The 26257-nt window shown below is 48.1% G+C and overlaps 1 protein-coding gene across 5 annotated transcripts in view; it reads right to left on the bottom strand.

Annotated features, from left to right (window-relative positions):
* The window catches only part of LOC146816482 (exportin-5-like), a 1867381-nt gene that overhangs the window by 803335 nt on the left and 1037789 nt on the right, over positions 1-26257 (bottom strand). For all 5 annotated transcript variants that reach the window (XM_085610326.1, XM_085610327.1, XM_085610328.1 and 2 more), the window contains exon 25: positions 25085-25131. In XM_085610326.1, coding sequence (XP_085466452.1) covers positions 25085-25131 — 47 coding nt within the window. The remainder of the gene's footprint in view (positions 1-25084; positions 25132-26257) is intronic.

Below are 26257 nucleotides of genomic sequence, written 5' to 3'. Positions count from 1 at the left end.
CACGTGGTCCCCCAAAGAGGGCCTCGCCCACGCCCCGAGAAGGATGTCAAATAATGACTCCGCAAATGGCAACAATGGCTCCATGTCCCCCGCACCCTGGTGGAGAAGATCCAGCAAGGGCTCCGAAGGCTAAGAGACTGAGGGCGGCGGCATCCTCAAAATGGCTGCAGCCTTGCAAACAGCCCTGATAAATGTCCCACTAGCCTCCATGGCCCGCGAGGCGGTGACAGCAAGTCATTAGCAGGTGACGGGACGCAAGCTAATCCGGTCATGTAACAGAGGCTCATAAGCAGGATGAGTATGCCAATGCCCCAGTGACGCCTGCTCTGCAGAGCGTTGAAATGACTCAGGGGGTGTGGAATCCACTGGGACCACATCCTCCACCAATAAAGGCAGAGATGGTACCGGCGTCGAAGCGACGTCAACCCACCGTCGGCGCCCTCCGAAAAGGCCTCGACAGGCGGAGTGGAGCATGCGTCGTCGACCTCCGTAAAGGTCTCGACCGGCCGAGTCGAGCCGGAGTCCGCAACCTCCGAAAAGGGCTCAACCGGCCGAGTTGAGCCGGAATCGGCAGCCTCTGAAAAGGCCTCGACCGACCGGAGTCGGACCGGCAACGACTCAACATCTCCCGAGATGGAAACCAGCGGGGAGAGAGTGCGCCGAAGCGTTGTCGTGCACCGCGCCGTAGCCACCTCCAGCAATGCCGCAGGGAACCTCAGAAGGCTGTGCGACTGCGCTGTGGAAAGGCTAGATGTCCTGGGATGCCCCTCCGGGCCATGTCCCAACGTTGCGGCGACTCTGGAGTCGGAGTCAGGGCACTCGGTCAGTGCCGAGGGTAAACCCGCCAGCGGAGTCCCAACCTGAGTCCCTATCCCCACTGTGGGGCCCGAAGGAGCACCAGGGAGGGGGGCAAAGCAAGAAAGGGCTGCAGGGCCCTGCAGTAGTCCTCCATCTGAAGTCGAGTCACCCCAGCACCCGGAAACAGGGGATATGCGTGGCCCAACTCCTGGGGGCCCAAGTCTGCCAAAGACCGGGAGCTGCGGGCCCCGACATGATGTTGACACGAAGCCGACGACTTCTGCGACTTCCGTTTGTGCTTACCTGAAGTAGGCGATTGACGGTCCCGGGACCTGCCCCGAACCTGAACGCCCTCCTGTGAGGACACGTGCTGCATGGATGTCTCCGCTGGAGAAGCAGACCGGTGTCGCGAGGGGTCCATTCGGGACACCGGGCAGACAGCAGCTTCATTATTTATTTATTTAAAAGTTTTGTAGAGCGCGTAGTAACCCTAGAGCATCCCAGCGCTAGACCTGAACTCAAGGGGGGGTCAGCAGGGGAGGGGGTTAAGGGTCAGGGAAGAGAAGAGTCTTCAGTGCCTTCCTAAACTGAAGGAGATTAGGTTCAGTTCTCAGTCTCTGGGGGAGGTTGTTCCAGTGTTTAGCCGTGTGGACCGAGAAGCGACGGCCTCCGGACCTGGCTTTATTAACTCTGGGGGCTGTGATGAGGTTCTCTCCGCTGGAACGGAGGGCCCTTTTCGTTTTGTAGGGGATGATGAATTCCTTGAGGAGGGGAGGGCCGTTGTTATAAAGAGTCTTGTGAGCCAGACAGAGAGCCTTGAAAGCGACCCGTTCTCTGACTGGGAGCCAATGGAGAAGCTTGAGGGCTGGATTTGCCGATGATCTGGCGGGGGTGTCAGTGAGTAGGCGGGCCGCGGTGTTTTGAATTTACTGCAGGGTGTTGAGAGTGGCTTCGGGAGCTCCCAGATAGATTGCGTTGCAGTAGTCAAGCCTTGCCAGGATAAGGCCCTGAATCAGAAGTTTCTTGGCGGTCGCGGGGAGCAGGGGGAAGATCTTTCTACAGGCCCTGAGAAGTCCGAAGCAGATTCCTGCCGTCTTTTTTGCCTGTGTTCTAAAGCTCAGGTCATTTTCGAGCCATACGCCCAGGCTCTTGACCTCTTCCTTGGGTGCAGGGGGGTCGCCCAGGCAGTCAGGCCAGAGGTGGGGCGGCAGGGAGGGCCCTTTATGCCCGAGCAGCAAGATCTCGGTCTTAGAACCGTTTAATTTTAATGCTGAGGAGTTCATCCAGCTGTGGATTTCAGTGAGACAGTTGTGAAGGTCAGAAGGAGATTGGTGCGGGTGTGAGAGGGTTACCACCAGCTGGGTATCGTCGGCGTAATTGATGATCGATACGCCGAACGGAGTGACCAGTTTCTCCAGCGGGGACATATACACGTTGAATAACGTCGGGCTAAGAGATGAGCCCTGCGGTACTCCACAGCGGAGGGGGATTGCGGGTGAGTGGCTGCCGTTCTCCCAGACTTGAAAGGAGCGGTCATCTAGGAAAGATTTTAGCCACTTCAGGGCCGTGCCCCTTACTCCGATTTCTCCCAGTCGTTGGATTAGGGTGAGATGGTTCACAGTGTCGAAGGCCGCACTGAGGTCCAGGAGGATCACTGCCACTGATCCTCCTGTGTCCAGAATGCTTCTAGCCTTCTCCACAGCCGCCAGGAGGGCGATGTCGGTGCCCTGACCTGGACGGAACCCTGTCTGGGAGACCCCGAGTAAGTTGTTGCTCTCCAGGAATAGTGAAAGTTGTTTGTTCACTAGCTTCTCCGTGATCTTACTGTTTCCTGGGAGCAAGGAGATGGGTCTGTAGTTGGAAAGGTCCTGGGGGTCTAGAGAAGGTTTCTTTAGTAGGCCTTTGACCACTGCCGCTTTCCAGCTATGGGGGACTAGGCCCTCCGAGAGGGAAGAGTTGATAAGCGACGTGAGGGGGGGGGATGATGGTGCTGGATACTTTTTTCAGGAAACGGAGAGGGGCGGGATTGCAAGGGGACCCACTTTTGATTGAAGCCAATGTTGCGGCTACCTCTTCCGTGGACACTGGGCCAAAGGTGTCCAGGGAGGGTGAGGGGCCGTCAGGGGAATGGGAGTGGAGGGTGGGATAGTTGGCAGGATCCCCGTCCGTGTGGCTAGTTACGATAGGGGGAAGGGCCGAGAGAATTTTTTGTATTTTCTCATCAAAGAAGGTGGCGAGTTTAATGCATTTGCTTTCCGCTGCTTTGGGGTCTAATGGTTTAACAGGGGGGTCTGGGGCGTGAAGGAGTTCTTTAAGGATGACGAAGGTTTCGTGGGCCGAACAGGAGGCATTTTTGATTCTGTCTTCGTAGAAGTTGCTTTTGGTATTGCGTAGTTCCATTTTATAAGATTTTATGGAGGCACGAAATATGTCTTTCTTGTCTGCCGTTTTATCTTTCCTCCAAAGGCGTCCGTTCTTCTTACATTCCTTTCGTAATAGGTTAAGTTCGGGAGTGTACCATGCGGACGGATTGACTCTCTTGGTGCGTTTAAGGGTGCTAGATTTCGGGAGGATGTGATCCAGAGATTGGGTGACCCAAGTATTGAATTCGTTGTCAGCGGCGATGGTGTCTTGAGAGGGGAGGGGGGTGTTTTCATTTAATTTGGCTGCCCAATCGTCAGGGACCAGTTTGTGCCAGCGTCTACTAAGGGTTCTAATTTTGGGGGGTTGAGGGGGGGGAATGTTGATAGGCCATTCAAAGGGGACCAGGAAGTGGTCGGTCCAAGGGAGGGGGACGTGAGCACAGGTGTTCAGATCTTGGATGTTGGTGAACATGGGGTCTAGTAGCTGCCCTCTGTCATGAGTGGCTTGTGGGTTTTTTAGGCCGAGGCCAGTGGAGGTGATATCCTGTAGAAGTTCTGTCGCCTGCTTGTCGACCGGGTCCAGAAAATGGATATTGAGGTCCCCCAATAAGAGATAATTGGAGGAAGTCGTACATTTAATGGTGATCTGGTCGATGAGTTTACTAGGAAATTCGGCGAGTTGGCCGGGGGGGCGATATACAAGCATTCCCGACAGCGATGTCACTGGGGAGATTTGGATGGCGAAGTGGCAGCTTTCACATCCATTGATGTTGCCATCCGAGATTCTGCAGGTGAAGACGTCCCTGTATATTATGGCTAGTCCACCTCCTCTACCCTCTGGTCTATTCAGCAAGCATAATAGGTAGCCAGAAGGGAGTGCGAGGACTATGTCAGGGCCGTTGTTGGGAGTGAGCCATGTTTCGGTAAGGAACAGGATATCAGTGGCGTGGTTTAAGATCAGGAGGTTAATTTCATGCGCGTGTTTAACGCATGACCTGCAGTTAAGTAGGCCTAATTGGAGTCCACCGGATACCGGGTCAGGGCCAAGGGCGTTGCAGAGGCTGCAGCTGGTGAAAGGATTGTCGCCCGTATGGGTATAAATGCAGGAGGGGTGTTTCTGGGTGTTTAGGGCCAAAAGTTTTTCCCGGGAGTAAGTCGGGCATTTCTTGGCAGAAATGGGCAGGGTAACTGGGCCTGGGTCCGGCTGGGCCCGGACGGGCCCAGACGGGCTTGCCTTTGGCGTGCCTTCGGCGAGCTGGCTGCGCACCCGCTGCGCTCGTCCGCTGCGCTTCCGGTGGATGCACATGATTTATACCGGGAGGAGGGGATTGGATGGGTGTGGCTTAAAAAGGGGCGTCGCCTCTCTCGTGGCCGGTAATGGCGTCAGGGGGAGTGTGGGAGTACAGGTTAAATTCGTGACAATCAATTGTTAAAAAAGAGTGGTTTCGCGAGTGAATGCTCCCAGCTTCCGCCTCAGGAGAAAGGTCTGTCTGAAGAGTCGCTTTTGATTGGCGTTTTTATACTCGGCGACGATGGGCGTGGCTTAAAAAGGGGCGTCGCCTCTCTCGTGGCCGGTAATGGCGTCAGGGGGAGTGTTGTAGGAGGCTACGTGGCAGCGATAGAATCCGCTGTGCGTGCCTGTCCTAATTCGAGCGGGTGCTCTGTGTGTCGTCTCGCTAGCTGGTGAGTATTTTAAAAGTACAGGTTAAATTCGTGACAATCAATTGTTAAAAAAGAGTGGTTTCGCGAGTGAATGCTCCTGGCTTCCGCCTCAAGAGAAAGGTCTGTCTGAAGAGTCGCTTTTGATCGGCGTTTTTATACTCGGCGACGATGGGCGTGGCTTAAAAAGGGGCGTCGCCTCTCTCGTGGCCGGTAATGGCGTCAGGGGGAGTGTTGTAGGAGGCTACATGGCAGCGATAGAATCCGCTGTGCGTGCCTGTCCTAATTCGAGCGGGTGCTGTGTGTGTGGTCTCGCTAGCTGGTGAGTATTTTAAAAGTACAGGTTAAATTCGTGACAATCAATTGTTAAAAAAGAGTGGTTTCGCGAGTGAATGCTCCCGGCTTCCGCCTCAGGAGAAAGGTCTGTCTGAAGAGTCGCTTTTGATCGGCGTTTTTATACTCGGCGACGATGGGCGTGGCTTAAAAAGGGGCGTCGCCTCTCTCGTGGCCGGTAATGGCGTCAGGGGGAGTGTTGTAGGAGGCTACGTGGCAGCGATAGAATCCGCTGTGCGTGCCTGTCCTAATTCGAGCGGGTGCTCTGTGTGTGGTCTCGCTAGCTGGTGAGTATTTTTAAAAGTACAGGTTAAATTCGTGACAATCAATTGTTAAAAAAGAGTGGTTTCGCGAGTGAATGCTCCCGGCTTCCGCCTCAGGAGAAAGGTCTGTCTGAAGAGTCGCTTTTGATCGGCGTTTTTATACTCGGCGACGATGGGCGTGGCTTAAAAAGGGGCGTCGCCTCTCTCGTGGCCGGTAATGGCGTCAGGGGGAGTGTTGTAGGAGGCTACGTGGCAGCGATAGAATCCGCTGTGCGTGCCTGTCCTAATTCGAGCAGGTGCTCTGTGTGTGGTCTCGCTAGCTGGTGAGTATTTTAAAAGTACAGGTTAAATTCGTGACAATCAATTGTTAAAAAAGAGTGGTTTCGCGAGTGAATGCTCCCGGCTTCCGCCTCAGGAGAAAGGTCTGTCTGAAGAGTCGCTTTTGATCGGCGTTTTTATACTCGGCGACGATGGGCGTGGCTTAAAAAGGGGCGTCGCCTCTCTCGTGGCCGGTAATGGCGTCAGGGGGAGTGTTGTAGGAGGCTACGTGGCAGCGATAGAATCTGCTGTGCGTGCCTGTCCTAATTCGAGCAGGTGCTCTGTGTGTGGTCTCGCTAGCTGGTGAGTATTTTAAAAGTACAGGTTAAATTCGTGACAATCAATTGTTAAAAAAGAGTGGTTTCGCGAGTGAATGCTCCCGGCTTCCGCCTCAGGAGAAAGGTCTGTCTGCGGCGCTCCCGCAGGGATTTCGGCTGCAGCTGGCGGCAGGCGTGACACAAAAAGGCGTCGAGAAGGCCTGAAGATAAGAAGAACAGGCCAGAGGTATCACTTTTTCCCGGATCCGCGTTTAATATGCGGAAAAGAAGAAAACCGACGTTGGCACGCCGGGAGGGGCATATATGGCTCAATTGACGTCACTTCCGTGGACGACATCAGGACGGAGCCGGGCGACGACGCCTCCCGGCGTGCAGAGGTATTGCTGGGGAAAAAAGATTTTCTGTATCCAGTCTGACGCCTGGGGAGATATTCTAATTTAAGGAATTTGCAGCTAGATATTGCCTAATCCGCATTCTGGCCTGGTTGAACCACAAGCAACATCTATTCCAAAACCTGGCTCAATGACATTCACCTGGATGGATTTGCACCCCAACTTTCTCATAATGCCAAGTCATTTAGATACACCCTGGGCGCTGACATCACCCTCAAAGTACACACTGCCCGAAAAAATTCAACAACCTGGAAGTCTCCCTCTTTTAAAGAAAGTGAAATTCTTTCTCAGCAGAAGCAATTTCCGAACTGTACTTGTCAGCACTTGTACTCTTGCATCTGGATGGTGACAACACTCTAATCCATGGCTTTTCTGACTCACACTGGCCCCCCTGTAGGACATTACTACACACCACAGCATGCCTCATCCAGAGTCTGAACAAACAGAACCACGCCATCCCCTCCCTGAGAAAAATCCACGGTAAGCCCTTGGAAACCTGCACCAAAACAGTTGTATCAATTACAAAGCCAGTACGACTGGCACTCCCACCTATCCGGCTGAAAAGAAAAACGATGAGGAACAATGGGTGCTTGGCAGATATCATGGGATAGGTAAGAATCTGGTTGCGAATGCTACAATTGGAGAAGCTTTTTTAACAATTCAAGCCTCACAAAACTACAATTCATAAGAGCTATTAGTCCAACAGTAAAAAAAAAAAGGAAGGGATAGCTGTTAGTAGATGGAACTATGCTATTGGCAAAAAATAATATATTAACTTACACCCCTACAATGAAACTTTAGAGTTTTAGAAGCTTCCTGAATACCTTAGTCTCCCACAAGTTTCAGACGTGCATAGGAAATATTTATTATTCCGACTATTTTTTATTTTTGACAGGACTCTGGTTTGTCTAGCACTAATCGGTTACACAGGATTTGTATGGAGGATACAAAGACTTGTATTCATATGTACTTTGAGTTCCTCTTAATGATGTAGAATTTGTTAAATATAAATGACGATCCTGGCCAGTCTGATTCATCAGTCAAGTGTTAAGGACTATCTGATTACGCAATTCTGTAGCAGTAGAAACTGAAGAATTTAAATATAAATATATATATATATATAAATATATATATATATATATATTGTCATGTGATCAAGGCTCGGACGAGCCGAAACGTTATGGCGACATACTGCACTGAATAAAATTTCTGCACGAATTACCTGGTCCGTGTCCGTATTTGCTTTGAAGCTGTTCTACGGAATCTGGTTATATATATATATATATATATATACACGAGTACCAGGCGCATTCATCCACTTCCAGGCAGGCGAGGAGAAAGCATACGGACACCTAGTCGTGCTTCAAGGAGATTTATTCAGAGTCAGCATCGGCATGACATGCCATTACGCGTTTCGGCCAGCAGGTGGCCTTGATCACATAGAATAACAACCATACTGAACATCCTTATATATACAGCACTAAGTGATCACATGGTGAGTGGTGTGGAACGACATAAAAGAAATCTGGATTAATCGTATTCAATTAAAAACAGAAGTTATCACTTGTCATGATAAATTGTTGCGCACGTGTACAAATACATGAATATGAGTTCTTATAAAGTGCAGATGCTTGTTGTGCAAAATTTAGCAAATTGGATTAAAGTGCAAATCGCAAGAATTTCTATATATATATATATATTTTTTTTTTTTTTCTTTTTTCAAACCAAGTGCCCAAAGAGCAAGGACGCACTCGGACAACAGCTGACTTGGGAAAGCCCTTAATTTCAGGTAAAACTGGAAGCCTGCATTCCTATCAAAATATCAACTCTGATGTTGATTTCAGCCGACGCGTTTCAGAGCTCCTGCTCCTCCTTCAAAGGCTCGACATTCAATTTCACGCTTGTGCTGACACACCCATGAATATATAATCAGGCGCCCTCTAATGGGCCACTCAGGTGAGTAATTCCACGTTGCCTTCAGGAACTTGTAGTGTGCATCAGAGTCAATTCCTACCCAAATGAGTGCTGTGTAATTCGAGCAACATGTAGGATTTATAACTGACTTGCACTCTGAGGCCCATTGGAGGGCATTCAAATTAACTGGTAACAGCTCGAATTACACAGTACTGATTTGGGTATGAATTGACTTTGATGCACGCTACAAGTTCCAGTTCAGTACCTGGTGCACACAGTCTTCTATGTTATGTAGAAAGTGTCATACTGAGACAATTCTGTCTAATAACTCAAGGCTACTTACAATACTTAGTATGTAGTATGTAGACTCTTTGCCGTGTTGGAAACGTTTTCTGCAGAAATAAAACACTTGTGTGGAACATTCTGAACACAAGTTGCCAACTGCCCCCTGCACACAGAGCTACTATTCAATACAAAGATTTATAGCATGTTCAATACCTCTACACACCTATGAAGCATTAGCAGCACATGCGTTTTGTAAATACCTACACCCATTAGCTGGACACAAGCTGTACAAAATTAGGTAGAGAAGTAATATGGTAGTTACACATTACTATGTAATGTATAACAAAAACTAAAACAGTCATTGGATGATATAATCAATGATGTCATCAATGATGTTATCAATGATGTCATCGAACATGTCATGAGTGATGCAATAAGTAAGGTCATAAGCAGTGCATGGTTAGGTTGCACGTTATAGTTAGCTCTGCTAAGGCAGATGGACAGACAAAGCCTGAAGCTCCCTAACATACTGAGCCATCATAGTGGCAATCAAGAACACACTCGTTAAATTAAGCAACTGAAGACAGCTTAGCACAGGCTCAAAGGGTGAACTCATGAAGGATGTGCACACTAAGTTAAGGACCCATTGAGGTATAACAAAAGGAGAAGGGGATCAAATAGGTCAGCTCATTCAGAAAACAAATAACTATAAGGGACTTAAAAAAGGCAACTGATTTGGCAAAGAAAAGCTGTTCAGCTGAGGAACAGCGATTACCAATGCCACTGCAAAGCCTTGCTTAGTCAAGGTGCGAAACACATTAAATAAGTACACACTGTGAGAGTCAACTTTTCTCTCAGCGCACCATGAAACAAAACAAGACCAATTACTATAATATACAGATTTAGTGGATGGTTGACAAACTAACCAAATTACATCTGCAACCTTCACAGACAGAGCAAAGAAACCAAGATTGCCCATCTTAAGCTCCAGGAATGAAGGCGAAGGTTCTTGAACTTCGAATGCATTGCAAGAGATGAACTGGGATTTGCAGGAGCAGAAAAAAGTGCACAAATACAGGCGGACCAGGACTGAGTATCACAACTTCCCTAGACAGTACAGTACAGTGCAATTAAGATCATCCGTGACATGTCCTGGCACAGCTTTCTTCGAACATGAAAAATCAGATGAATGGTATGAAACAAGCAGCGGAGACAGAAGCCCCACCTCAAAAAACACATCTCCCAGAGATCCTTACACTCGAAACTATACAGCACGGTGCTTACTCTCTTCAGTAGCAAAATGATCCACTGGAGGATCTCCCCAAAGATATAAATTAGACCACCTCTGGGTGGTCGGCAAGACGTAGCCAAAGTCGTCAAGATGCATATTCAGAACACGCCCGATGGTTCACTAAGAACAAGATATCATGAGCCTAAGTCCAAGACAATAACCTCAGTGGGTGCAGATAGTGGATGTGAGACCACATTCCTTTGCTTGTTAGCGTACCACAGAGCAGCCTTGTATTACATACAAGCTAAGGGGGGGAGTGGCTAACAGCCAATTAGGCATACATGAGTTAGGGAGCCTCTCCCTCTGCGCCCTTAATAGTTTACCAAATCTGCCCTGTAGAGAGACACAAGGAACTGCAAAGACGCAGCATATAACAGTGAAAGATAAAGAAACACAAAGTAGCTAGTTTTGCACCATAGTGTACCTGAGGGATGCAGCCTCAGAAACCACAGGCTTGCCTGATTAGAGCTGGACACCGAGCTGATGAGCCTGGAGCTGTGCAGGTGCTGGGAGAGGTACCGAAGCCAGGGGAACGTGAGGAATGTGACCTGAGGAGGGGCCGGCGACTGCATCAGAGCCCCCACTCAAGAAGAGACCGTGCGGCCTGCTTCGATTTAGACCTGCCCACAGCACCACGGGAGGCAACATATGGTAGACCACGGCTGAGCAGGGGTCACAATAATTAGAGAAGCGCCCCCTGCAGGAGTCAATGAAGTAAAGTTGGCAGGCAGAACCCTCCACAGAGGTGGGCTGGCACAGGTAACTCTCAATTGAACAACCCCGTGGGACGTGGCCTGAACTGCATGGTGCAAGGGTCCGTCCAGTGGTGCGACGCAGTGAGTGGTGCTGGAGAGTGATCTCATATGCATATTGAATGACTTAGGACGGTGGAATGTGCACCACGCTGGGTCCTTAGTAGGCCTAACAAATCAAAACCTGCTTTTGACATGAACAGTGGAACAGAACGGCGTGGGTTAACCACGGTGGTGACTGGCGGGCCTGCACCTTGGGCTAGGCAGGGAAACAGCGCCAGGCTCGTCAGCCTAAACGGTGCCGCTTGATATTGTCTCACCATGACCCTACACTACCTCCCATGACAACGGTAGTGAACTAGCCCTAGTGTTGACTGGCTGCTGGCTGTTCTCACCTCACTCCTCTCAGGTGCCTGGTGGGCACTGTGGCTAGGTTAACCGCTGTAGATCGGTCAACTTCACAATTTAATGGGATCTATGGAGTCACCCCTCCCACTAAATTTCCACATATGGGCAGATTACGCAGCAATAATATGTGGCTGTGTTGGGAGTCTTGATGCCTCCTGGTGCACTGAAAATTGACCTGTCCACAAAGTCCTCGGGGGGAGAGTTTTAACATGCCAGAGGGTGTAGCAGGTAAGCATGACCAAATCCGGAAGGTCATAAGAGACATGAGAACAGCATTAGAGTCCAAAACAGATGCTGTTACAACTGATCTCAACCTCTTAAGGGACAACCATCGGATACTGAGCGATGTGTTCAACAGACTGAAATTAAAAGGAGCAAAATGATGGGCGGAATACTGAACAATGCTAACATTCACCCCCAGTCACAAATATCTGGGTTTAATCCATCGTTCTTTTGCTCACCACGCCACCCCAGTTTGGACTCAGCCATATACAAATCAGTCTCGACCCTGCTCCTTATGGGAACAGTCAAGCCCGAACTGCCAAGCCAGGTACTCCCTGGACCGGAAACAAGCATCCTGGGACCAGTTTCAGGGCATCACCAATCATCAGCGATGGTGGCTTAAATTCAGTGGCACAGTGAGCATGGGACCCACGTCTGGGCATACCCATCGCACTTAGGGCAACAAAAGCAAAAGGATCAAATGATGGACGGAATGCTGAACAATGCAAACATTCACCCCGAGTCAACTGAAATCACCAAAGACCTGCTCCCCTGCACTACAGAATGTAATAAACAAGTGAGAGACTTGCAGGACAGAATGTCATGGATGACTGCGCTGGTAAATTGGAGGGCCGAGCCCAGAGGAATAATCTGCAAATAGTGGGGTTATAGGAGTGCACTGAAGGAAACAACACCTCACAATACATAGAGACATAGCTACAGAGAAGCATAGCTTCACAGGGACTGTAGGCTTTCTTTGCAGTGGAACGTGCATACAGAGTACCAGGTAGAAAGCCACCGCTAGGCGCCCCGCCTCACCTGATCACTGTACCAATACTAAACTATTGTGATAGAGACACGATATTGCAGAAGGTTAGATCCGCCAGCCTGATCACTGACGAGAATTTCAGAGCTATGATCTTCCCAGATTTTTTTTCTTTTTTTTAAACATTTTTTATTAAGAAAACTAAAAGAAAGTCTCATTTCAACACAGCCTCTCGCCTACAACCCAGAGGGCCGGCGGAAGTACTTTCCACAATGGGATACACAGCTTTTAAGCCAACAACCCAATATGGGCGGGCAGCGTACAGTAACTGCAATTGTCTCCAAACCTCGCAGTGGTATCTGACTGGGCACTCCGCCAGTGGGCAATGAAGCAGCATACACAACTCTCAATGGTCAAATGCAAACAATACACATCGACGGTTAACAAATGTCAGTGTCCAGCATCCATTTCAAGGGGTCAGGTCTCCCATCCGTGCAATTAACTGCCCACTAAACTCCCCTTCAGATACAGCCTACCCAGCAGTCCAATGGCCGACTCCCCCGCTAGCGAAACGCTCAGAGGAGAGTCTCATGATGCAAATGTTATACGGGGACTCAAATGCTAAATAAGGGATCATTCTCGCCATAAGTGTCAGGGGTAGCGCCCTCAGGACCCGCTCCCTTATACAGAAGATATGTAGTATATAATCCCCAAAAGTTCTTGGGTCTGCTCCTGGGGGGTAGTAATTTGCTAAAAGTCTCAGTTTGTGTGCTGCAGTATAGCATATCGTGAGAGCATTGCGCTAATGTGGGAACGGGGCCTTTCAGCCAACAGATTGCAACCCATTGTTTCGCAATGAGGAGACCCATATCTACTCGTCTCCGCACAGCCTTAGGTAGTTTTTTTTTTAATACCCCAAAAGGGCCAATGCCGGGTCCAAAGGGATCTCCAAGTCTTAGTTCCAAAAAAATCAATTCCCAGAACCGGTACACCTCCGGGAAATGCCAGGCCAGATGGAAAAAATCAGCAGTGTGTGCGTGGCACCTGTCACAAGCCGGGTTCTCCCGCAGACCGTATCTAAACAGTCTCTCTAGGGGTGTAATACTCTCTATTCAGATACTTAAAGTGGACCAGTCTGTGTCGGCCGTGCAATGATATTCGTTGCGTACTAGTACAACAGTATAACCACATGGGATCATCTATTTCCAGCAGTAAATCACGTTGCCAGGCTAGTCTGGCTTTGGTGTAGTGATTCTCTTTGTGAGACATTGCCAGTTTATATATGCTGGAAATCGCCCTCCGGGGAGATTTAGCTTTAATTATATAAGAGAATTCTAGCATTTCCGGCGGTTCCTGCAGATTGTCCCCTAGTATATCCCTGAGTGCCCTTCGTACCCAGTGAAATTGGAATCTCTGCAACTGAGTGCTCTCTCCGGCCGAGACCACCACGTCTTCCCATGTCTTAACCTCACCATCTTTGAAGAGGTCACCCGCAGTTAGTACCTTCAGTGTCTGGACCGCAAGAACAACCCCTTTGTCCCGACACGGGGCCAACCACCGGGTCCATTCCAGAGGCATAACCGGAGAGTACAACAGTGCCCCCGCTTGCAGCTGCAGCAAGGAATGCCATGCATGTGGCGTCGAGTTCAGTGAGTCCAAAAACCCCGTTCGGCGATCCGCAGGCTCAAATATCGTGGCCGGGAGGGGGAGAGGCTCAGTGAAGAGTCTTTCCATACGGAAAAATGGGACATCCGGTGCACCGTGTATTCAGTAATACCCTTGTGCACTCTGTGCAGCTCTATAATACAGATTTAGATCCAGCACTCCGAGACCCCCCATATGGTACGGTAGAGTTATTATCTGCCATCGTACCCTCGCCTTCTTACCCGCCCAGGCTAGTTTTATTAATAACGCAGTAACTCTCTGAAAAAATGAGGCAGGGAGGACAATCGGTATGTTTGTGAAGTGGAACAAAAATCTGGGCAAAATCACCATCTTCATGATGGAGACCCTACCCAGCAGCGACAGCGGCAGCTTGATCCAAGTTTCCTCATCATCCTCCAGTCGACTGACCGCCGTGCCGTAATTTTCCCGAAACACTATGCCCGAGTCCGTGTGGAGGCGTATACCCAGGTACCGTATCGCCTCAGAGGTCCAGGTCAGCGGGAAGTCCAGTTCAAAACGCGTTGTGACTGGGGTGAGCGAAAAAATTATAGATTTATTCCAATTAACGCTAAGTCCCGACAACACCCCAAAATGCACAACCTTCCTGAGTACAGAGGATAGGTTATTCTCAGGGTCGCGAACATACAACAGCGTGTCGTCCGCGTAGGTGGACACTATTATTTTATAAGTCGGGAATCGAATACCTTTGGCACTGTGATATTCCCGCAGCTCACACACCAATGGCTCCGCCACCAAAGCGTATAAAATGGGGGACAACGGACAGCCCTGTCGTGTCCTGCGTGATAGAACAATAGGATCTGTCACCAAGTTACCCACCCTGATTCTTGCCCTGGGAGCATCATATAAGATCCCAATCAATTGGAGAAAGACAGGGACAAGCCCCATCCTAGTTAAAACTTGACGTAAGAACGACCATTCGATGGAGTCGAAGGCCTTCTCCATGTCCAGGAAGACCGCCACCGCCTTAGTGTCGTGTCGAACATGCTGAATGGCGCCAAAAACCGTACGCAGGTTGTAGGTGAGATTCCTGTCAGGAACAACCCCCGCTTGCTCCGGGGCCACCAAAACCGGCGCCAGAGGAGAGAGGCGATTAGCAAGCACCTTAGTGAATAGTTTGGAGTCTACATTTAACAAAGAGAGGGGACGGTAAGACCCATACTCCTTAGGTGGTTTATCTGCTTTGGGGATAGCGACTATCAGCGCTTCCCTCATCGTTGGTGGCATTATGCCTGACACACACATCATCAAAAAGCGTGGAGAGGTGAGGGAGTAGCAAGTCTATAAAAGCCTTACAGAACCCAACTGTTAGTCCGTCCGTTCCAGGGGCACTAGCTGCTCTCATACCGGACAGAGTCAGCAATATTTAATCTTTCTCAATAGGCCCCATGAGAAACTCCCGGTGTGTATTCGTGAGAAAGGGCCATTTAATATGTTCGAGATAGTCAAGGATTTGCTCTTTGGTACCCGACGACCTGTTTGTGTATAATTCCCCGTAATAGCGCTTAAACCTATCTGCTATGGCCGCTTCTTCAACCAGTATCTCCCCCTCCTCTGATTTAAGTGCAGTGATCAGTGTACTACCTCGCTTTGCCTTCAGGACCTGCACTAAGACCGAGCCAGGCCTATCCCCCTCCCTATAGTCACGCGCCGTAGCATATTTGCCTAAATGTGTCAGTTCCCTATCTGCCTCTTCCTGGTTTTCTCCCAACCTGTCTTTGATCGCCTGCGCAGTAACGTCACCCGGATTCGCTACCTGCCGTTGTTTTAAAGTGCCCAGTTCACGCTCCAGTGCGTACAACCTACCCCGGATCGTGCGTAGCACCCCCGAGTGTTTTGCCATCGTCACTCCGCGGATATATACTTTAAAGGCTTCCCACACCACCTGGAAGCTCTCCACTGACCCCACATTAACAGGAAAAAAGGTTTCTATAGCTTCTGCCAATTCTGCTTTGAAAAGAGGATCTAACAGGGAGTAAGGGGGAAAACGGCAAGTAAATGGAGGGATCACCTTCTTAGGCGTGAGAAGAACCAGTAACAAAGGAGAATGGTCTGATAGGGTTCGTGGCAGTGTCTTGCATTCCTGGACTTGCCCCATGAGCGCAGAAGAGGCCAACCAATAGTCTATACGAGTGTGCAAGTTGTGGTAGGCGGAGTAGTGTGTATATACACCCTTGCCAGAGTGCAGTGTACGCCATACATCACAAAAGTCCAGGCCCACCATAGCACCCTCAAGCGCCCTAGCCGCTGCCGCGGGTCTCCTCGCCAGGCCCCCAGACCTATCCAAGCTTGGATCCCTGACCAGATTAAAATCCCCACCCCAAAGGTGCCATGCATCTGGAAATCTACACACCACCCTTGTGAGCGCTGTGAAGAACTCAGGGCAATCATAGTTAGGGACATAGATATTGACTACGATCAAGTCGACTCCCCTCCCCTGGCATCTGGAAATCACATAACGGCCATTCTTGTCTGCATCCAATTGTACCAGAGTGTAAGAAGATTTAGGGTTAACCCATGTCAGAACCCCTCTGGCGTGTGTGGTGAAGCCCGACACATTGACTTGGTCTACCAGACCTCTACTGCGCAATAACGCGCTGTGTATTGGGAGGTGAGTATCCTGCACCAGTGCTACATCAATATCCTGTCTCTGCAGGTAGTTCAGAACCTTGGGTAGTTTACGATGGTCATTTAGCCCCGGGACATTCTACATGAGCATGCGAAGGGTGTCTATCGACTTCTGCACAGAGGCATTACTAGGTCCCGCCATCTCCACTAACCTTGTCCTGTGTAGTACCTGTCTTTAGCTGCCCGCCAACGGTATATACGCCATTTAGAGGCCTATATGAGACTTGGAACAACAACAACAAATACAACATTTCTCCCACTCCCTGCCTCCCCTCCACCCACTTCAGACCACCCCCAAATTGTCCACGTATCATCCCTCAAAGACACCCAATCCACCACCCACCTCCCCCCCGAACAAAGGAAACCACCCTTGTGTGTTGCACTCGTGGGCAGATGTTGCTATAAGCTGCTAACAGTAACAATTAAAGCATAAGACAGCCCCCCACCACGCACATCGCCCCAAACATAAGCACAGCATTGCAGACCCATGAACCACAATCCTCAGCAGCCACCTAAACAATACCAGTGCTACTCAACTGGCATCGTGTGTGTAAGTACTCCAGCTCGATCCACCACTAGGGAACCATAGACAGTGCTCCACACCCCCCGCCTGCGCCCCCCACCAACCTCTCCCACCGGCTCCACTCAAATTGCTAGGCAAATGTCCTCCCAATGTAAATACCGCGGCATGACCCAAGTCCCGCCCATGTCTAACTTCAATAACACAGTCATGAGCATGCCTCCACTTACTTCTAGAAGCAGAACTCAGTAGTCCAACAGGGTCGCTCCCCCCCACCCGCCATTCAGACCCTCAGCGATACTTAACAACGCGGCCTCAGCCATTACAGCTAATCCTGATCGATTTGGGAAAAAGGGGGTGGTGATGGACAGAGTTTCTGAATGATGCAGAATACTCTTACCAAGTCAAGAGATCATGGTTTTAATCCATCACCGTTTTTTAGCTCACTGCACCATCCCAGCTCAGAACCTGGCTACATGCAAATTAGTCTGTACCTGTCCCAGTGCATGATGGGAACAGGGCAAACCAAACTACCAAGCCAATTCTTATACTGGGAAGGAAACAAGCTTCCGGGGACCGGTTTCTGGCATCACAGCCTTCGTCGGCCCGGCTTGCCTGAATCCTGATGGTGCAATGAGCAAGGGACTCACGTCTGAGCATACCCTCCCACACTGAGTGTGGATAAAATCGATTTGGGAAAAAGGGGGTGGTGATGGACAGAGTTTCTGAATGATGCAGAATACTCTTACCAAGTCAAGAGATCATGGTTTTAATCCATCACCGTTTTTTAGCTCACTGCACCATCCCAGCTCAGAACCTGGCTACATGCAAATTAGTCTGTACCTGTCCCAGTGCATGATGGGAACAGGGCAAACCAAACTACCAAGCCAATTCTTATACTGGGAAGGAAACAAGCTTCCGGGGACCGGTTTCTGGCATCACAGCCTTCATCGGCCCGGCTTGCCTGAATCCTGATGGTGCAATGAGCAAGGGACTCACGTCTGAGCATACCCTCCCACACTGAGTGTGGATAAAATCGATTTGGGAAAAAGGGGGTGGTGATGGACAGAGTTTCTGAATGATGCAGAATACTCTTACCAAGTCAAGAGATCATGGTTTTAATCCATCACCGTTTTTTAGCTCACTGCACCATCCCAGCTCAGAACCTGGCTACATGCAAATTAGTCTGTACCTGTCCCAGTGCATGATGGGAACAGGGCAAACCAAACTACCAAGCCAATTCTTATACTGGGAAGGAAACAAGCTTCCGGGGACCGGTTTCTGGCATCACAGCCTTCATCGGCCCGGCTTGCCTGAATCCTGATGGTGCAATGAGCAAGGGACTCACGTCTGAGCATACCCTCCCACACTGAGTGTGGATAAAATCGATTTGGGAAAAAGGGGGTGGTGATGGACAGAGTTTCTGAATGATGCAGAATACTCTTACCAAGTCAAGAGATCATGGTTTTAATCCATCACCGTTTTTTCTAATCAGCTAATCCTGATCGTCCAGGGAGCTTCCTGCCGCCTCGCTGATTTGCTGCCGCTTCGGGCTATGGCGTCGTTCCATGGACCAGTCTTTCAAAGCCTTTTGCAACGCCTTAGGGTCCGTGAAGATGTGGGAGCGGTTCTGTCGATTGACCCTCAGCTTAGCTGGATACAACATGGCGTAGTCTATGCCCATATCAAGCAGCTGCTTCTTCATGGGCATAAACTGTTGTCGCGCCTCCTGGACTTTGAACGTGAAGTCCGGAAACAAGGAGATCTCGGATCCCTTGTATGTCAATGACTGCTTGATTCTCGCTATACGTAGGGCTGTGTCTCTGTCCCTATAGTTGAGTAGTTTTGCGATGATCTGTCGCGGTGGCGCCCCTGGAATCGGTCACGGACCCAGGCAACGGTGCGCTCTCTCCACCAAGAACATATTGGAGAAAACCCCATCTCCCAGCAGCGTGACCAACAGTCTCCCTATGAACTGCTCCATGTTGCCGTAATGCGTAGGTTACATCGATGAGAACGTGCTTCGAGATCCTCCGTTTTTTCCTGTAGGACGCGCAAAACCGTACCAAGCTGTTTGTGTTCAGTATCTAGCGTGGTGTGCGCCTCCTCCACTTCCGTAAGTTGCCGCTCGGACATGTCCAATCTTTCGTTGTGTTTGTCGTGTTTGTCTAGACGCTCACCCATTCTATCCATCCTGTAGGACAAGGCATCCATTTTCGCGCCCAAGGATGTGATGCCACTCTGCAGATTCTTCTCCATGGCCATGAGCATGCCCCGTATGTCCGATCCTGAAGCTTCAGACGCGGGAGCCTGCTCTCCGGTGGCATCCTCCAAAGGAGCATCAGGCGTGTGCGACCGCTTCTGCTCAAACGTGAGCTTGGAAGCTTGGACTGTGTCCTGTCCACTCTGCCCATTCCTGCTGCCAGGAAGGTGCACCCGTGAGAACACCGTTACTCCTCCGAACCGCAGTCCAGGTAACCACCCCCAGGGGGCCATGGGGCACCTTCAACCGCAGTGGGTCTGCGTCACTCCCAGACTCCACAGTAATCTGCACCCCAGCCCAAGTGATCCCCCCCAAGCTGCTGACAAATAGCAGGGCGCGTCGCTAGAGACCTCCACTTGGGTGCAGTTCGGTAGTCAAAGAGCAGCGGCAGAGCGCATGCATTCCATGTTGATCATTTTTCACCATTAGCCCTCTTGCCGCCTCAAGCTCAGCTTCCTCGTCACCTCTATCTCCACAGTAGCTCAGCAGCAGGATGTCTCTCACAAAGGCAGGGCCCTATTAACAGTAAGCACATTAGGCAGTCTGTCCTCATGATCCCCTACCACCCACTGGCAGTTCTCAGGGCCGTGTGCTCCAGAGGCGCGCACCGGTGATCCAGCCTGTGCCTGGGCACTCCAACCGCCACTTACCTCCAGCCAGCGTTCACCAGTCTTCACTCCTTCAGTATGTGAAGCACTGGCACTGTGTCCCCCTCTCCAGGCACTGTTATCGCTGCTCTCCGCCTTCCAGAGCCTGCACACAATCAAGCTTGGCTCTCCTGATCCACGGCGGTGATATTTCAGGTCCCCAGGGATACTATGCCAGCAGACTCGCAGGCAGACCCGGCAGTTGCTTCGCACACACAACGAGGTTGAGCCACGTAGGCGTCCTCACAGCCGGCAGCGGGCGCCGCGATCCGCTCTTAATCCCGCAACCGTCCAGGTTCGCCCTCAGAGATTCCTGGGCACCAAGGCATACATACTCATTGCGCTGGTCGTGACACCGCCAGTTCGTGCTGTAGTCCGTCACCGCGCCGTGCAATGTGCTCGCTTGCTCGCTAGTCAGTCGGGTCTCCCGGGGCTGCTCAGCTGCGTTCAGGATTCAGGCAGCACCTCGCCCTCGCTCTATTCGAGACCGGGGATCTAAGGCCTCCAAGGCACGCAAGTCCGTACCTCCGATCTTCAGTGTTCCCAGGCAGAATCGTCCCGCAAAGCCACCGCTCAGCGCCCAGCGCTATCCGGAGTCCCAAAGTCTTCACTGTGCACGATTTGGGGCATATAATGCCGTCGGATAGTCGACGGATCGGCGGGCAATGCGCAGAGCTAAGGGAGGGACGAACAATCAAATCATCGCCAGAACAAATCCGTGTGGATCGTCAAGCTGCTATTGAAATGCCAACTACTCTCATTGTGAAGGGCCCTATCACACCAGAGGGCCACTGAAAATGGTGAAGATTTGGGGATTCTTCCCCTGGTCACGCCACTACCAGCGGACAATATCCTTTGATATGTTTCAGTTAACTACTTGTTTATGTCTTGTTTGCATGTTATGGGAGACTAAGGCTCTAACCCTGCTGGATAGATCTGATATGTAAAGTTGCTACTGTGATGATTTGCATGTGCGCGGGAGGATGCTGGGGTCTATTCAAACAGAGCATCAGCTACGGTTACCAGACCGAGTCTTGAAAGCTACCTGAAAACCACCATGACCCCTAGCCATCAGACATCATAGTTCAGGTTACTCCCTAACAGAGGAACACAAAGCAACCAAGAACAATATTTCATAAAGAAGTGGTCCCAATGGGGAAGTGTAGCCCTTGACTTCTACGACAGAGTTTTAGGATCAGGGTACAAACACCTCTAATATAGTTAGCTCAAAGCTATATATTCAATTTATTCTTAGAAATTTTCAATTCAATTAATTAGATTTAAAACAATTGTAAGGTGCTCCTAGAGAGTGATGTCGCAGTGGAAGTGACTATTGGTGCATACGTGCTATGTACAGAAACATATACATGTCGCTAATGGGGATAGTAGGATATTTCGAGTTAGCCTCCATGGATCGAGTGTAACTATCCAACATCAATATATTAAAAACAGTCCACCGAAGTTATTTTGCCAACGTTTCGACCCCCTAACTATGTATTATTCAAAACTTGGGCGAAAAATATGTAGGAGACACAAATGATAGGGGCAACTGGTCCCACAGTCAGGGGGGTATTAATCCTCACTCAAAGTATCTTGAATTTTTCATGTGAGCCCATCGGAGCCGAGACTTGGTCTTTTAAAGGTGCATGTGTCACCCATTATTTTATCAAATGCATTTCAAAATCTTATGTCTGATGATTAAGACCATCTTTTGATAAATAACATCCCTACCGAATGGATCGTCGGGAGGGACGCTCTTAATCAAATGACTGCAGACAAGCTAAGACTTGCAGGGACATAAGAGTTACGTTGTGCCCACAGAATCTACATATTGAGATGGCTAAAAGGGAACTTAGGATACTAGGGAAAGAAATATCTCAAGACCACGATCAACAGTATTTGGAGGGAAACAAATCTGTGCGTTTTATGACTAATTTGTGGCAAAATGATCAACAGTTACCGTATATAGATGTACTACCCAATTGCTGCCTTCGAAATTAACTACTAAGGTGGTTTGTGAAGGAAAGTGTACCTGTAACGTAGGCACAAAGTGCGATACTTTGCACATACTATTAGATTGTTTGAAAGTCCTTGCTGTCCTAAAAATGTTTATACGCTAAATCGTGCACAGGCAGTAGACCTGTGAACTGAAATGCACTTTCTGGATATAGCATGTGCATTTGGGAGGTTCATGCTCATAGCTAAAAAAAGTTTTGAAAAGTGTATAAAACTGGAGCTTTTAGATGTTATATTTTAAGATGAAATGTCCCCAGCTTAGAAAACCAGAGATATTAAGGAATATAGGGCCATATACATCAAGCATTTTGTGCCTTCGCAAACGGCCAATTCGCAGAATCGGCCATTTGCGAATGCAAAAAAATGCCTTTCTGATGCAGCAAACCCTATTTTGCGGCGTCCCTTCCTAATACCGAATCGCATCGGTATGCATGAATATTTTGCGAATGAAATGCGGTCGCAAAAAATTAGCATTTTACCACCTACTTCAAGTAGGTGGTAACCAATTTGAAAATGGGAAGGGCTCTCTAAGGAACCCTTTCCCCTTTGTGAATGTCTGTAAATGTATTTTCTATGAGCAGGCAGTGGTCCCACAGACCACTGCCTACTCTTAGAAAATGAAAGGAAAAGTTTTTGTTTTCTCTTTTGTAAAGCATTCTGTTTTCCTCTAAGGAAAACGGGCTGCTTTACAAAAAAAAAAGATTGCTTTATTTAAAAGCAATCACGGACATGGTGGTCTGCTGACCCCGGCAGGTCACCATCCCTATGATTTTTGCGATTCCTAGGGGGTCGCAAATTGCGACCTACCTCATTAATATTTATGAGGTAGGTCATTTGCAATCCCCTAGGAATCGCAGAAAGTGTTAAACACACTTTAATGCATTCCAATTTGCGATTTTCTAATTGCGAATCGCAAGAATTCGCAATTAGGAAATTGCAAAATGGATTGATGATGCATCTGGCCCATAGCATTTTTATGGAATTTTATGTAAGGTTCTTCTTTAGTTATATAATTTATTTAACAGGATGGTATTTATGTAAAGTTGCTAAGTTTTTATATGATTAACGACCAATGGTCTAAATAAACAATCTTTTTGACTGACTGCAGTAACACTGGCAGCTTACTATTTGACTGCAATTCAGTAGCCTTGTGCGGACTCCTTACGAATATTTAGGAATGCCCTCTGTCATCCAGCCCATTTGTTATCCAATATGCTATAAAAAGCATGCAAATCATTATTGACCGAGTAACATTAATTAGAATAATAACTTCTAAACAAACTTAGAAAAATTTAGGAAAGAATGCCCTTATGACGTAGACATGACTGGCACCAGGCAATGTCATGTGTCTATACTATATATTTATTGTGGCAGAAGGATATAACGGAGAGGGCGGGCTTAAAACTTCAACTTTTTAGAAGACTAAGGGGCGCATGCATCAAGCCCGCATTTTGCGTTTTCTAAATAGCTAATTTTACCAATTCGCTATTTAGAAATCGTAAAATGCAATGCATGAAGGATTCACCCAAAAAATTGTGATTCCTTAAAAATCCTTAACTGCGACTCGCAATTAAGGAATAACTTCCCATTCATTCCTAAGGACCTAGAGGCCCATAGGAATGATTGGGAAGCCATTCGCAATTTGCGAGTACCAAATAGGAACTCGCAAATTGCACATGCAATTTGAAGGCTGCTAGGGGACCTTAAAGGCCACCCTGATGCCCTCCCAAATTTGGCATGTGTGCCCATGTTGTGCACATATATGCCCTAAGGGCATATGTGTGCACCACATGGCACTGTGAAAAATGCACTTTTGTGCATTTTTCAAAGTTTTTGCAAATTACCATCAACTTGCAGTAGATGGTAATTAGCATTTCCTAAATGCGAAGTCGCATTTAGGAAAGACTTTGATGCATCCTAAATAGGGAATCGCAATTTGCAATTCCCTAAAAGCATTCCCAATTTAGGTAATCGTAAAATTTGCGATTACCTATACTGCGAATGAGTTTTGGGTTGATGCATCCCAATTGCCTAAATACCGGCCGTAAATACCGGTCGCAAAGGGGCCGATTCTGCAAATTGGCCCACTTGCGATCAGTATTTAGGTTGATGCATTTGCCCCTAAGAGCTTTCACAGACCCAGTGATTTAAATACACACAGTTGTGCCATGTTTAATAGAATGGTCTGAGGTGCTGTATGAGGCACCACTGGTAACCAGGGTAGTGATGCGAGAGCAGATATGGGGCAAGTACATCAATTAGCAAACCTCTAACTACATGCACAACTGTTTAAGTAGACTCAGAGTGACATGCTGAAAGAACTTGGGTCTGCTGGAAGACATAAATTGAAAGGCAGAATTGATGCACCTAAGGGAGGTAGCAATAAATGAAAACTATGCCTTGTCAACTGAAAATTTTATAAAGGGCCTGATATACTACAAGTCAAGTTATATAAAATGGCTGAGACAACTATTTGTATGTAAGGGAAATTTTAGGTGGTGGATGTGCAAGTTATAAATAAAGGAAATTTGGCAGACTTATTTCTAACTTTGCTTCTACTAAAAGTGAGTTGTAGACAGAACATTGGGGGAAATGGATGAAGAAAATTAGGCCATTTTAAGCTGCCTCCCTCTCTAGTAAATAATTAAGAACCTGTATTACACCAGCATATGTCTTCCTAGAAAATTACAATTAACAGAAGGATTTCAAACGCTGGTAAGCGTATCTTTAATCAAACTGAATAGTTTCCTGAGGGTATTGTTCCACTATCAGATTCCGCCATTCCTTAGCCTCATCCCCAAGCTGACAGACACATAATGACATAACAGATTTGTATTGGGTAGTAATAAAGTGAGGATTGATAATAGCGTATTGAGCTTTATGGGGAAAGGAGAGTCTGGGTTGACAATCATTCAAAAACTTAGAGGCTCTAATACAAACGACTTTTACTTTGAAGATTCTTCAGTTAGAATGAACATTATAGATCAGGTATGAACTGATGATGAAAATTTGCTGGCGTCATATAATTAGCCTCAGTCGTATGGAATGCAGAATTTACCCTAGATCTGGGTCCGGAGACATTTAATAATGCTGATGGAAAGGAGAATGAAGAAGCCAGTAGTACACAGTTTTTAAGAAGATGCTCACAGGATATGAGGTAAGTTCCTCTTAAGGTGTAATTTTTAAATTGGTTCACAAACTATTATTATTAGATGATGTTAGAGGAAACTAGTAGTATTAAAATTAAAACTAGTATTGCTTATGTGACTGTATTAAAATCCTTACATTGGCAGGTTCAGCTCCTTGATTAACTTCCACTTGTAAGACAGCCGCTGCAAAACAACAAATGAAAAACACATCATAAAGTCTGTTCTTGGAAACATTTATTAAACTGCCAAGACCGGTAGAATTATGTTTCAAAACAAGAACAATATTATGTGGAATGTGTGGAAATGTGGATTTTCCTGATCAGTTATGTCCCCTATCTTGGACCCCAACGGTTCTATATGCATGTTACAAGTACATGTATGTTCCCTCCAGTTCCAGTTTCTAAGACGCAAACATATGTGTGTCTACTGTCAACATGTTCTCTGTCAGATCCGCCATCAATGGGCTGGATATTCGATTCCTTAGTATGAAAGGCCACCGACTTTATATGGCTAAGTTACTCCATTTTTACAGTTCAGGCGAGTAGGCCCGATTCTGTCCTCAAAGCCTTTCCCTGCTCTCTGTCTCTGACAGCTTCAGCTTGAGCTCGCATCTGTATCCATGAACTTTGTCCTACTCCCTGTGCAGCTAACGGTGCCTGCCTCGGCCAGTTTTCGCCTGTCTGCCAAGAAGTTGTATTTCACCTTCGAATTATCTCTTTTGCTCTTCAGCCGATGCATTCCTGTCCAGTGATTTAGGTAAACATTTCCTTTAGCTCACAAGCAAAGGACTCAGCCTTTCCGTCCTCCTGCAAGTGATTCATTGCCCTGTTGCCATGGAAAGTTTTCTGCCCCTCGCATCTCATATAGACACTTAGACGCTTGTACACGCACACAGTCAGTATAGAATAGATTCTGTCCGAGAGTCTCTTCCTTGTGGATAACATAGTTCTTTAAACATAGGATGTTAGATATGATTTGGGATTAGGATGACTTGACCCCAGACTTCTCGTCTCCACATGTAGAGCTAAATGTCAAGTCCCCTTCACCCCCTAGTTGCACGTCAATTACACGTCATGCTGCCGCGCGCGTATCTATGCCAAGTATTATCTTATAGATCCACCTATGTCTGATAATTCTAACCAATCATGTTTCTTTTATTCCTTATTACGCCTAGTTTCGATTATGTCACTGTCACGTCATTTTTCTTATCAAATGTTACGCCTTCTACATTCGTTTCATTGTAATGTACTTATTATAAAAATACATGTCTGTTAATAAATTATTGTACTTCACTTCCTGAACCTTCGTG

The sequence above is a fragment of the Triturus cristatus genome, chromosome 6, assembly GCF_964204655.1.
Source record: "Triturus cristatus chromosome 6, aTriCri1.1, whole genome shotgun sequence".
Taxonomy (NCBI): domain Eukaryota; kingdom Metazoa; phylum Chordata; class Amphibia; order Caudata; family Salamandridae; genus Triturus; species Triturus cristatus.
This window is presented reverse-complemented; position numbering and strand designations above follow the sequence as displayed.